General features: G+C 35.9%; 1 protein-coding gene across 1 annotated transcript in view; it reads left to right on the top strand.

The window, feature by feature from the left end:
• The window catches only part of LOC150095634 (carboxypeptidase D-like), a 329,656-nt gene that overhangs the window by 251,165 nt on the left and 64,339 nt on the right, over positions 1 to 14,152 (top strand). Inside the window, exon 8 of the mRNA XM_090409896.1 lies at positions 5,274 to 5,416. Coding sequence (XP_090266022.1) covers positions 5,274 to 5,416 — 143 coding nt within the window. The remainder of the gene's footprint in view (positions 1 to 5,273; positions 5,417 to 14,152) is intronic.

Below are 14,152 nucleotides of genomic sequence, written 5' to 3'. Positions count from 1 at the left end.
ATTATATTGTTTTTATGCTTTGCTAATGAAGCGTTAGCTCATGAAGTAACATCACAGCGATGTTACTTCATGAGCTTGGATAAAATTAAATAAAAACAAGAATATAATTTTTATGAAAAAATATCTGCTACTGCCTTTTATTCCGTATAGGGAGTAGGTGAGGTCATTTTAGCACTGTCTAACATTGGAGACTGAAGAGGAAGTTCAGTCTCCAAAGTTGGCAATCAGATAGCTATCAATAATTATAAACTGCATCAGATGAAGAGATGCACACAAGTATGATCATCTCATGGACCCTAACAAAGTATATTTTTTGTGTAAAATCGCGACACCTCCAAGGAGTACAAAGACTCATCGAGGGAGGGCATCTACTCTATAACTCTCCGTCTCTACCAATCCTCCATCTACTGGCCACCACTAACATTTTCACAGACAATCACAAACATCCATGTCCACTGTGGGATTCAAACCTGCAGCCTTTTGGTTGGAAACCAGATATGCTAACTAACCACTTGGCCAACCAGGCCGGCATTCAATACTGTATACCAAATTAAAAGAAACAACATTCATTTACGCACCTCATTAATTTGGTATAGCAGCTCACATAATGTAAGTGGTGTCAATTTTTCAAGGATTATACATTTTTGTGAATGCAACATATATGCATGGAGAGCTGCCGAGGAGGTGTATATGGAGAGTTTGAATAAGAGAAATGGGTTAGTATGAGTAAGCAGGAGGTGTGATATGCTAATGAACTATGAGACTTAATTGAATCAGGGTAGAAAACTTGGAGGAAGTGATGTTGAACAATGGGTGTAAGGAGTGTGGAGTGTAAGGATGTGAGCAGTAGCGACAAAAGGGAGAACAAGGGACTATGAGTAAAGGTATGGACATAAGAGAGAGACTGATAAGAAAGATGGTACAAATAATATTGTCATTCATACAGAAAAATGTGAGAGAGTAACCTAATTGTCAGATAATAATGATAGTGAAAGAGAAAGAAGATATGACTGACAGTAAGACAGGATGCAAGAAAGTGAGTATGACTAATGGCAAAATAGTGAACATGAATGAAAGTGAAAAAAAAAAATGATGCATGAATTATAGAACAGATTGGTGACAATGCGGCAAGATAGTGTGCAAGAAAGTGTATGAGAAAGAGTACAACCAGTGGTAAGATACCATGCAAGAAAGAGTATGACAGTAAGCTAGCATGCAAGAAAGAGTATGACAGTAAGCTAGCATGCAAGAAAAGGAGTACAGTGATAAACTAGCATATGAGAAAGAGAGTATGACTGATAGCAAGATAGTGAATGTATAAAATGTGAAAAACTAATGCAAGAATTTGAAAGGGCTGGCAAAGAAGAGGAAGAAAGTAAATAGAGTGAAATGAGGAGAATTATGGATGTGATTGGAAGGGTATAGAAGAATGGAATGAAAAATGATTTAAATGAAGGAAGTAAAGAATGATTAGAGGGATTGAGGTGTTGGATATGAGGAGTAAGCAAGCGAGAGAGTTGGAGGTAACAGTAGGAACAAATGATTTTGTTGGGAATAAGGAGAATATGAGAATAGATGTTCAGGAGGTTGCTGAGAAAAGCAAAAGATAACAGCATGATATGAAAGGTAGACAATGTATTGTCCAAGTATGACAGATGAGTTGAGACTATTATTATTATTATTACATGACACCTCCAGATAGTCCAAAGACTCATCGAGGGAGGGCCCTACTCTACAACCGTCTTCACCACTCAATTTACCAACTATAATGAACTGCAACTACACCAATGCCATCTACTGCCAACCACCACTACCACTAGTATTTTCGCAGACAATCACAAACATCCATGCCCAAGGCAGGATTTGAACCCACAGCCTTTTTGGCTGGAGACCACGATACACTAACCACTCAGCCAACCAGGCTGGCAAATTCTGGATCTAAACTGCATTGTTGACGGTGGTCTCGCATTTGCCATAGTTGAATAGCAGTGTATTATTATTATTATTATTATTATTATTATTATTATGTGACACCTCCAGGGAGTGCAAAGACTCATTGAGGAAGGGCATCTACTCTACAACTGTCTCCACCACTCAAATCCACAAACTACAACTACACCAACGCCATCTACTGCCCATCACCACCACCACTAGTATTTTCACAGACAATCACAAACATTCATGCCCATGGTTGGATTCGCACCCATAGCCTTTGGCTGGAGAGCAGATATGCTACCAGGCTGGCAATGCACAATGATCATGAAGAAAATGTTAGCAGAACTGTATGAGGAAAAAGGAGTGCAGTTTGAGGGATGGATGGAATGGTACATGTATAAGAGTGATTAACTGCATTTAAATAGTTTGGGAGTGAGCTGGAAGAGACTCTTGCTTGAAGGGAGAATAATAACATAGTAAACAGCAGAGGGAGATGTGGAAGAGCAGATGAATAGACCAGAATAGATTTAAGAAGTGCTTGTGAATATAGAGTGCAGAGGTGTGAGTGAGAAGAATGAGAGAATTGGAATGCAAAACACATAGGAGAAATTGAGGTGTGTGTGGGGGGGGTCAGAGTGGACAGGGAGGCACTGCATGAGAAGAGTTGGTATGATAGAAGCAGTAGTGAAAGAGTGTGTGTGTGTGTGAGAGAGAGAGAGCAGACAACAAAGCAATGGAATGGCCTAAATTGTAAGGGGGAGGATTTGAACCAGGAAAAAATTATCCAATTGTGTGTGTGGGGGGAAGTATAGTATATAGAATGTCCAAAACAGGAATCATCTGAGGCGTATCAATAGGACTTGTTATAGACTGAGAAGTAAACTATGTTAAATTGTTGAAACTATGTTAGTAAAACATGTTGGATTAAGATTTTGTTGGAATAGAGACTGAAGAGTATTATCCCTTTGAGAAGATAAAAAGGACAGAAAGGAAGAAAGATTGCTGTTAATAGCAGAGCAATTATTCAGATTCATAAAGGGATAAGACAGGTTCAAATTATAGGCAATTTGTATGTCTGGAGTTGTGGTTAAATTATTGGAGAAGTTGGTGAGAGCCAAGATGCAAAATTGGATCCACATCCTCTTTTAGGATAGGTTTGCTAAAGGCAGACTGTTTTAGCAATTGACTTGTTTACTACAACAAAGTAATGAATGCATTGGACAAGGGAGATGTATGTATGTATGTACAGTGGTATATTTAGATTTTGCAAAGGAATTTGATATATCACATTACAAATTAATAATTAAATTGGAATGGATAACAGATTAGTATGTTGGATTGGAGATTGGCTGTGAGTTGTGATTTGAGTAGCAATATTCTTGAAGAGGAAAGCCACTAGTCGTGTGCCCTGAGTATCTGTGTTGGGACCACTGCTGTTTAACCTGTATATTAATGATACTGGGAAAGGTTTGAATGAGGATGTGCATTTGTTCACAGATAATGCAAGGTTGGGAAGGTATAGAACAGATGCTGTGACTTTATAAAAGCACTTAATAGCTCACTTCTACTCAAGTGGAGATGCCAGTTTAATGTTGCAAAGTATAAGGTTTTCAATTTCAGAAAGCAGAGATGTGATGCAGAGTATGCAGTTAGTGGGTTATCTTACAGTGGAGAAGAGAAAGGATCCGGAAGTAATGGTGGATAAGATCCTAAGATTTAGGATCATATTGCTAAAAGTGTGAGAACATCAATAGATTATGACATTGATGCAGAAGACATTGAGATATAGAGGGTCTTAGCTCCCTTGTAGATCACACATGGATTGTTCTGCACAGATAGTCACCTGGTTTTCAAAAGGATTGAGAGATATTAAAGGTTCCAGAGACAATTGAATAAGGTAGTCTCCCTCACTCTGGAATGGTGAGTATGAAGAAAGATTAAGGAAATGCAATTTGCCAAGTCTATTGGAGAAGGATATGATTGAGATGTATAAGTTAGTAAGGAATTATTATAATATTAATGTGGAAGAGGTTTTTCATAGAATGGGGAGATACATCAAGGAATAAAAGGCCATCTCAGGAATCTTTATAAGAGTATGAATAGGGAGGATAGGTTTAGTTTTTTTTTGTGTGGGAGGTGATTGGAATGCATTACTTTAATGTGATGAATGCAGAGAGATTAATGCATTTATCATATGTTCTGATGAGCCTGTGTGTGTGTAACAGCGAATTCTCATGAGAGATCTTTTAAGTCCATGGAAGTCTGATAGTAATAATAACAAACCATTAAGAAAAATGTGCAATTTGGTGCAATCATATATCTGGCTGATGAATGTGGAAGTTTTTTTTTTTCTCGAGTGAGAGAGAGAGAGTGAGGGGGAATCGGGCTATCCCTGGAAGATGCATAAGAAGGGAGTGAAGTAAATTTTTTGTATAAAGAGTGGTGGGTAATTGGAATGCATTGCCTGAGTGCAGTGAGCACTGAGATGGTGAATGTATGTAGAAAGTTTGTTCAAGTGGTTAGAAAGTAAATTATACTTGCCAAGAAATTATATTCTTGTTTAATCCGTTACCCAAGTGTAATCAAAAACAAAGCTTGCTTATACTTGAAGGAAAACCTGTGCCTGTTATTATTCTCCATAGCTTTTACTTTTCTGTGCCATACCACACAACTTCTGTTACCCAATCTACAGCCCTATCAACACACAAGACCATCCCTTCTCTTTTACCAGCCTAAAAACTTGAGTTTCTCTGAACTGTGATTTTATTTATTTTAGGCAATTAAAAAACAAAAAAATACCAGTATGATTTATAATTTTGTGTGTGTGTGTGTGTGTGTGTGTGTGTGTGTGTGTGTGTGTGTGTGTGTGTGTGTATTATCAATCTACCCACAAAAAATGTGCAGATTTTGTTTGCTTATATTTGGATATAGGATTAAACAAGATTATAATTTCTTGGCAAGTTCAATTTTCAAAAATGTAAATGTATAGTATAGATTTTATAATATTATAATATTGGTACACTGTGGATTGTCAAAGGGTTAAATCTAGAAATCCTGATCCTGAGACCAAGAATGGAACTTTTTAAGATAGGTCTCCAGTAAACAGGGTAATAGTTACACACTGAGCAGAAAAATTCATCTGCTACCCAAAGATGTTTATAAACATCCATGTCCATGGTGGGTTTTTTTCACACCTATAATTAGAGAACTGTTACATATCCACTCAGACAAGCAGGTTGGCAAAAACTTTCACTTAAGTTTCTTTCATATGCACTACAATACTGTATTATTATTGACATTTCTAGAATTTTGCTTTGCCTTTTGTTCATATTTCTTAGGAGTGAAAGGAATGGTGAAAGATCCCAGTAACAATGCGATAGCCAAAGCCTCTTTGAAGATCAAAAATCGTGACACCACTTTCTACAGCACAAGCAGAGGAGAATTCTGGAGGATCCTGCTGCCAGGTACCTACACCATTGAAGTAAGTGATATCTTTGCCTTAGTGTACAGTCCTTGAAAAGTAATTTAAAATTTCTGGAAAAATAAGCTTTTTTTTATAATACCTATTTTTAGCATATATAGAGATTTATTTACCAGAGGATGCAACATGGTTACCAGTATTCAGTATCATAATTCATTCAGTAAGAACAGTATTTTTAGTATTGATAATACTTAACATAAAATATTTTCACTTAATATTTTTTTCTTTCCATATGCATGTTTTATATGCATTTTGTCATAAGAATCTTTCCTCATCTAATCCAGTTAGCACGAGGAAAGATTCTTACTTGGGCTAGCATGGGAAAGGTTAACAAAGATTGCAAACAAATGGACACTTGTTTCCCTTTCCAATAAATAGGAAATCAATTTTTCATCTACTAGCAAAAAAGAAATAATGTGCCATAATTTTATTAATCTACAGAAAGCTTTTGGTTCTATTTGGTATGATGCCCTTCAGAAAATTCTGCAACATTACGGAATAAACCACAAAATAACACGACTGATTGAATCCCTGTACTCATCTTCTGAAATGATGGTTGAAATCAATTGCAATCATAGCACCCCCTTCCCAGTGGAGTGAGGCAAGGATGCACATTATCACTAGTATTATTTAACTGCTTCCTTGAATATGCTGTAAATGAAATCCTGGAGAACTGTGATGGTAGGAGGAAGAAGAATAAACCATCTAAAGTTTTGCTGATGATATTCATCTTCTAGCAATCAAAAACAATGACAAACCTATAAAAACTTCTGGCCAAGAAAGAAGTGCTGTGGTAGAGATTGAAAAAATCCTACTTCAGAATACACCTGTAGAAGAAATTGATCAGTTTAAATACCTAGTAACTAGTAATACCTGGAATAAATGGAAGATCAAAACAGGATATTATAACAAAAATTGCAAAAGCAACAACAGCAACCCAACAACTAAATCTGCTATGGACAGATAATAAACTTACAATTATAAACAGATTACACTTTATTGACACTCTAGTTAATTCAGTACTTCTATACAGAAGTGAAACTTGGATCCTCCTAAAAGAAGATGGAAAGAGGTTGCTGGCATTTGAAATCAAGTGCTATAGATGACTCATTGATCACATCACACATTTTGAAGTAAGACAAAGAATCAGTTCTTTCACCAGTCCAAGAGATAACATCATAACTAAGATTTAAAGGAAGCGACTTATACGGCTTGGTCATATCTGCAGATCAAATGGTCTACCAATGTAAGTTCTTGAAGGATTTATTCCAGGAGCTCAAAAAAGAGGCAGACCTAGAATAAACTGGATAGACAATACAAAACATTGGATAGGTGCTTCACTTACAGAGCTAAAAGCAGTGTCAATCAAGAACTGAGTGGAAGATTTCTGTGAGGAATATTTCCTAATATGTGCCCTAAGGCCCTTTGTGGTCAATAGGAAGAAGAGCAAAAAGAGAAACCATATGTTCTTTTTTGAAATTTGGAAATATTATTGGCAAAAAGCTGAAATAAATCATATTATTGAAAAAAATAAAAATAAAAAAGACTAAATGAAATTTTTTTTCTCATTTCTTTTAATATGCAGTTGTATATTTCCTAATTTTGTTAATCAAATCCCTCCAAAACAAAAGTCTGTGTGGCTTGATTCTATAATTTCTTAAATATAAAAAATTATAATAAATATAATTTCTTAAGATATTAAATATATTAGTTTAAAATGTAAAAAAAAATAACATTCTATTACTTGCTTATTTCACTAGTGAAAACTACTGAGTGCAGGACCAACAGAAAATTATAAAAACTGATATGGTCGTGTTTTTTTCCTTTCTGTTATTTCCAACCCTAGGTGACTTTGTAGACATTTGCTCACAAAGTGTTCCTGGTGTTCCAAAGGATAGTTCACCACTGCTATCCCCAACCCCCAATTTTATCTGGATTCGGGACTGGCATATGACTTGGATGTATTTATGACTGTAATCCATGTGTGTCCACGTGTGTTCTCATACAGAGGTAGGGGATTTTTCCCAGGTGAAAAAAACCCCTACCTCTGTATGAGACTGGCTAACTAACCTTGCATCGAAAGAGGAAACGAACCCATGTCTTTCCGAAGAAAGGGGATTTGTTTATACTGACTGAGCTACAGTGGCTCCCAGAAACTAATATAATAAGAATAATATTATAATAATAAAAAAATAGAATAATGTAGAAACTAATATAAAAATGGCACCAAAAACCCATAAGAACAAAGTACAAGTCAGTATATATTCTGCAGACATAAACATTTGTTCAGGTGAATAGAAGTGTTATTACACTACCATTATTGGAAATATAAGTAAGGACCATCGATAAGAGAATTAGAAAAATTCATAATTAGTATTTATATGGGTACTCCATTGAGCCATCAAGACTCATTCAGGTAAACAACTTAGACAACACACACTTATTATTATTATTATTATTATTACCCCAAGACCTCATGGAATCAAAGACTCATCTGGGAGGTCCCTTTATCACATACACATTTAATCATACCATGTCTTAAACACACTCAAACTCCTTACAGACACCACACTCTCAGGAAAGGCATTCCAATCATTCACAACTGTGCACGAAAAAAACCTGCCTCTCACTCCCTTACTCACGCCCTCTTTATACAGTTTCCAAGGATGACCTCTGGTTCTCCCCTGATCTCTCACTATTCTCTGTAGAACTTCTCTACCATTGATCTTATAACAACCCCTTACCAGCCTGTAGGTCTCTATCATATCACCCCATTTCCTCCTCTCCACCAGACTCTGCAAATTACATCTTCTCAATCTTTCCTCATGCTCAACATTCCAGAGGTCAAAAACTATCTTAGTCAGTCGCCTTTGGACCCTATCCAACATCTCTTCATCCTTCTGAAAACCCGGTGACCAAATCTGGGCACAATAGTCCATGTGTGGCCTAATCAAAGCCTTACACAACGGAACAAGAATCTCCCTACTTCTACACGTCAGTGTCCTCCACATCATTCCCAGAAGCCTTTGTGTTGTCTTCACAATTTTGGCACTGTGTCCCCTAAATTTTAAGTTCTTATCCACTATTACCACCAGATCTCTTATTTCCTCTATCTCCAACAATATATATTCTCACCAAGCATAAATTCTGCATCCCATCTTTGTTTTCCAAATTTTAAAACCTTACATTTTGCAACATTGAACTCGCATCCCCATTTCCATGCCCAATCGCTTAATTTATTCAAGTCTTCTTGCAAGGCCACAACATCTTCACTACACTTCATGGTTCGTCCCAACTTTGCAGTTGTTTGCTGATATACATTCTGACACAGTCTTTGTCCTCTCTCAAATCATTTGTACCAATTAATAATATTAACTCTTTTGTTCGCTCCCACCTCATATCCAATAACCACACTTAGACAACTTCCAAGTGTGACCCCTTGTTCATTTCCTACTCCCCAAAAATTTCTTTTGTTCTTATATCTTATAGAATCTTTTAGTTTCTTTTCTTTTAGTGTTACACGGAGATCAGCATTCATTTTTGAAATTATGGATTCTACAACCGTGTTAAAATAACTCTTTTTTTTTTATTATCTCGACGTTTCGATCTTCTTATCAAGATCATCATCTGGAGCATACATAAATATACAAGACAAGCTGCATTACATTTCAGACTGTAAGATAGAGAAACAATGATTTGATCATGCTACTCACTGGCATGACCTCTAGTGAAAAAAATTATTTTTTTAATTACATCGAGCTAATTTAATTTTTGATTACATGAATAAACATTCTTGCTTACAGATGGTTTTCCTTCCAGAACAGTGATGTCCTATTTCTATTATTACAGTTGTTATTTTTGATTTAAAAAACAAAAATTATTTATAAATTACAACATGAATAAACTTTCTTATAGATTTTTTTTTCTCTTAACTATGATATCAGTATTTTTTCAGTATTAAACTGATTTAGGATCCTGGATTTTCTAGAGTCCTGTTTATAGTTGTTCTTAGAGAGGAAGGATTCATGGGACGAATATGTGCCTTCCTTATGTATGGGATTTTTAGACCATCATTATTGTTTAGATTGGGATGGTTCATAATTATCTCACAAGCTTCCTTAAATTTGCATTCATACCATGTTTTGGTGTGATGTAGACAACTAGTGCTTTTCCAGTCAATTCTACGTAAGGTGTTCAGAACATGATCAGAAAGGCCAGCTTCACCATAATTATTATATTTGATGTGTCGTTTATGTTCTTTTTGTCATATTGGAATTGTACGTCCTGTTTCTCCTATGTATGGTATGTTGCAGGTGCAGTAAATATGTTATACTCCAGGGTGGGCCAGCGGAGGGAGTGGGTCTTTGGATGAGTTGAGCAAGCTTTTTAATTTTGCAGGAGGTTTAGAGGTGGCTTTGAGGTTGTATTTTTGTAGTACTCTGTTTATTTTGTCTGATGTCCCTTTAATATAGGGAATGGTTATAGTTTTACTGTAGTCTGGTTTGTCTTTGTTTTTTATTGAGGTCTTGTAGAGAATTTTGTTAATACTGTTTTGGCTGTATCCATTTTTTTGAAAAGTATTACTAATCACTTTAAAATTCATTTTTCAGTGCCTGTTCACTGGAGATCTTCAGAGCCCTGTTTTTTAGCATATTCATGACACCTAATTTTTGTGTTGGGTGGTGGTAGGAGTTTGTGTGTATATGCTGGTCAATATGTGTCGGTTTCCAGTAAACAGTGAAGGAAAGATTGCCCGAGGGAAGACGTGTGACAAGTGTATCTAGAAACGGCAGTGTGTTATGTTTTTCAATCTCAATTGTGAACTGTATACGTTTGTGTTGCTTGTTTAGGTGGCTAAGGAAAGTTTCTAGCGGTCATGAGAACAAATTTCGAAAACATCGTCAATGTATCTGAGCCAAACTTTGGGTTTTAAAGGGGAGGAACCTAGAGCCCAGTTGTTCAAAATGTTCCATATAAAAGTTAGCAATCGGAGGGGGGGGGGGGATAATGGTGAGCCCATGGCTGTGCCTTCTTTTTGTAGGTAGAAAGCATTTTGCCATACAAAATAACCAGAACGTAATACATGCACAAAGAGTGCTGTGATATCTGGAGGAAATTTGTTCTGTAAAAGAAGAATTGTGTCATTGATTGGGACATTTGTAAAGAGGGCAGAGACATCAAAACTGACTAATAGATCATCTTTTTCTAATGTAATGTCTTTGATGTTTATGAAGTGTTGTGTGTGTTTGATATAGGAGGGGGAATGATCTACCAACTCCTTGAGTGTTGCCGCTAATTTTTTTGCTGAGTGATAGGCGGGCTATGAATCCCTTAATGGTGTTTTCTTTGTGAATTTTCGGTAGCACGTAAATTCTCGGGAAACGAGCGTAGTGTGGAAATAGTTTTTTGACCATATTTTTGGGCCATGTGATAATTGACTTAAGTAGATTCTCTGTTTTCTTTTTGATTCTATTAGTTGGATTATAGTAAACTAATTTGTATGTGTTATTGTCTGAGACCAGCAGATTCATTTTTTCCACATAAGTGGTTCGGTTTAAGATAACCGTGGCACTTCCTTTATCTATTCTGGTTATTAAGATGTTCGGATTTGACTTTAGTGATTTTATCGCTGTTATTTCGTGTTGAGTTAGGTTGCTCGTTATTGTTTTGTTATGTTAAAATGCTGGCGGTTTCTAAACATATTTTTTCTGCTATGTTATTTGGGATGAATCTTAGGCCTCTTTCAATATTACAAATAAATTCAAGTTTATCGATTTGGGTGCTATGGCATAATTTAAACCTTTGTTAAGTATTAAGATTTCGTGTTTGTTTAAAGTGTGGTCGGATAGGTTAAATATATTATTGTTACCTGTCAGTGATTGGTGGCTCCTGTTGTTTCTTGCTTCTGGTTGGTTGTCATATTTGATTGTGGAGACATTTGAATATGGCGGCTGGTTCTTTCGATCTTTTAGTCTTTGGAATTTGAAAATTAGATTTTCTTTCTTCGTTTGGAGAATGTGATTCACCATGTTGTCAGTAATCCATGATAATTCATGCAGATTCGACCCACAAGCGATGCAATCAATACAGTAAGCTGAAGAATCAGGTTTCTAATTTGATCAATCGACTGGCTTTTTTAAAACGATATAAGGACAGCAATATCATCCCAAATTTGCATCAGGCTAAAAAGAAAATTTACCTCAGCAAAAGCGCAACGTATATACTTCCACATGGAGAAACCACTTCTCAGAGAACAAATCTAAGCTTCCAGAAAGAACTTAGCCGCTACACAAAACCAGCTACAAAAGGAAAAAAAACGGAACTTTCAAGCTACGTAAATGCAGATATCTGGATGATCCTGGAAAAGATTACTGACAACACGGCGAACCACATTCTCGAAATGAAGAAAGAAAATCTAATTTCCAAATTCCAAAGACTAAAAGATCGAAAGAACCAGCTGCCATATTCAAATTTCTCCACAATGAACAATAACAACCATAAATAACAAAATAATGAAATAACAGCGATAAAATCACTAAAGTCAAATCTGAACATCTTAATAACCAGAACAGATAAAGGAAGTGCCACCATTATCTTAAACCGAACCACTTATGTGGAAAAAATGAATCTGCTGGTCTCGGACAATAACACATACAAAAACTATAATCCAACTAATAGAATCAAAAAGAAAACAGAGAATCTACTTAAGTCAATTATCACATGGCCCGAAGATACGGTCAAAAAACTATTTCCACACTACACTCATTCCCCAAGAATTTATGGACTACCAAAAATTCACAAAGAAAACACACCGTTAAGGCCTATAGTCGAAGGGATTGATAGCCCGCCTATCACTCAGCAAAAAAATTAGCGGCAACACTCAAGGAGTTGGTAGGTCATTCCCCCTCCTATATCAAAAACACACAACACTTCATAAACATCATCAAAGACATTACATTAGAAAAAGATGATCTATTAGTCAGTTTTGATGTCTCTGCCCTCTTTACGAATGTCCCAATCAATGATACAATTCTTCTTTTACAGAACAAATTTCCTCCAGATATCACAGCGCTCTTTGCGCATGTATTACATTCTGGTTATTTTGTATGGCAAAATGCTTTCTACCTACAAAAAGAAGGCACAGCCATGGGCTCGCCATTATCCCCCTGCCTCCGATTGCTAACTTTTATATGGAACATTTTGAACAACTGGCTCTAGGTTCCTCCCCTTTAAAACCCAAAGTTTGGCTCAGATACATTGACGATGTTTTCGAAATTTGTTCTCATGGCCGCTAGACACTTTCCTTAGCCACCTAAACAAGCAACACAAACGTATACAGTTCACAATTGAGATTGAAAAACATAACACACTGCCGTTTCTAGATACACTTGTCACACGTCTTCCCTCGGGCAATCTTTCCGTCACTGTTTACCGGAAACCGACACATATTGACCAACATATACACACAAACTCCTACCACCACCCAACACAAAAATTAGGTGTCATGAATATGCTAAAAAACAGGGCTCTGAAGATCTGCTCCAGTGAACAGGCACTGAATAATGAATTTAAAGTGATTAGTAATACTTTTCAAAAAAATGGATACAGCCAAAACACTATTAACAAAATTCTCTACAAGACCTCAATAAAAAACAAAGACAAACCAGACTACAGTAAAACTATAACCATTCCCTATATTAAAGCGACATCAGACAAAATAAACAGAGTACTACAAAAATACAACCTCAAAGCCACCTTTAAACTTCCTGCAAAATTAAAAAGCTTGCTCAACTCATCCAAAGACCCACTCCCTCCGCTGGCCCACCCTGGAGTATAACGTATTTACTGCACCTGCAACATACCATACATAAGAGAAACAGGACGTACAATTCCAATAAGATAAAAAGAACATAAACGACACATCAAATATAATAATGGTGAAGCTGGCCTTTCTGATCATGTTCTGAACACCTTACGTAGAATTGATTGGAAAAACACTAGTTGTCTACATCACACCAAAACATGGTATGAACGCAAATTTAAGGAAGCTTGTGAGATCATTATGAACCATCCCAATCTAAACAATAATGATGGTCTAAAAATCCCATACATAAGGAAGGCACATATTCGTCCCATGAATCCTTCCTCTCTAAGAACAACTATAAACAGGACTCTAGAAAATCCAGGATCCTAAATCAGTTTAATACTGAAAAAATACTGATATCACAGTTAAGAGAAAAAAAATCTATAAGAAAGTTTATTCATGTTGTAATTTATAAATAATTTTTGTTTTTTAAATCAAAAATAACACTTGTAATAATAGAAATAGGACATCACTGTTCTGGAAGGAAAACCATCTGTAAGCAAGAATGTTTATTCATGTAATCAAAAATTAAATTAGCTTGATGTAATTAAAAAAAAATTTTTTTTTCACTAGAGGTCATGTCAGTGAGTAGCATGATCAAATCATTGTTTCTCTAGCTTACGGTTTGACATGTAATGCAGCTTGTCTTGTATATTTACGTATGCGCCAGATGATGATCTTGATATGAATATCAAAACGTTGGGATAATAAAAAAAGAATTATTTTAACACGGTTGTAAAATCCATAATTTCAGAAATGAATTTTAGTTTCTTTAGTACTTATAAATTTCTATCATATCTCTTATGCACTGCCTGTCAGCTAAACTCTGCAACCTACACATACCCTCAATCTATTCTCATATGGAACATTCC

The sequence above is a fragment of the Typopeltis vanoorti genome, chromosome 20 (genome assembly GCF_054136105.1).
Source record: "Typopeltis vanoorti isolate ZY-2024b chromosome 20, IOZ_Tvanoo_1.0, whole genome shotgun sequence".
NCBI lineage: Eukaryota > Metazoa > Arthropoda > Arachnida > Uropygi > Thelyphonidae > Typopeltis > Typopeltis vanoorti.
Note: the sequence above shows the minus strand (reverse complement) of the source record. Positions and strands in the feature narration are given on the sequence as shown.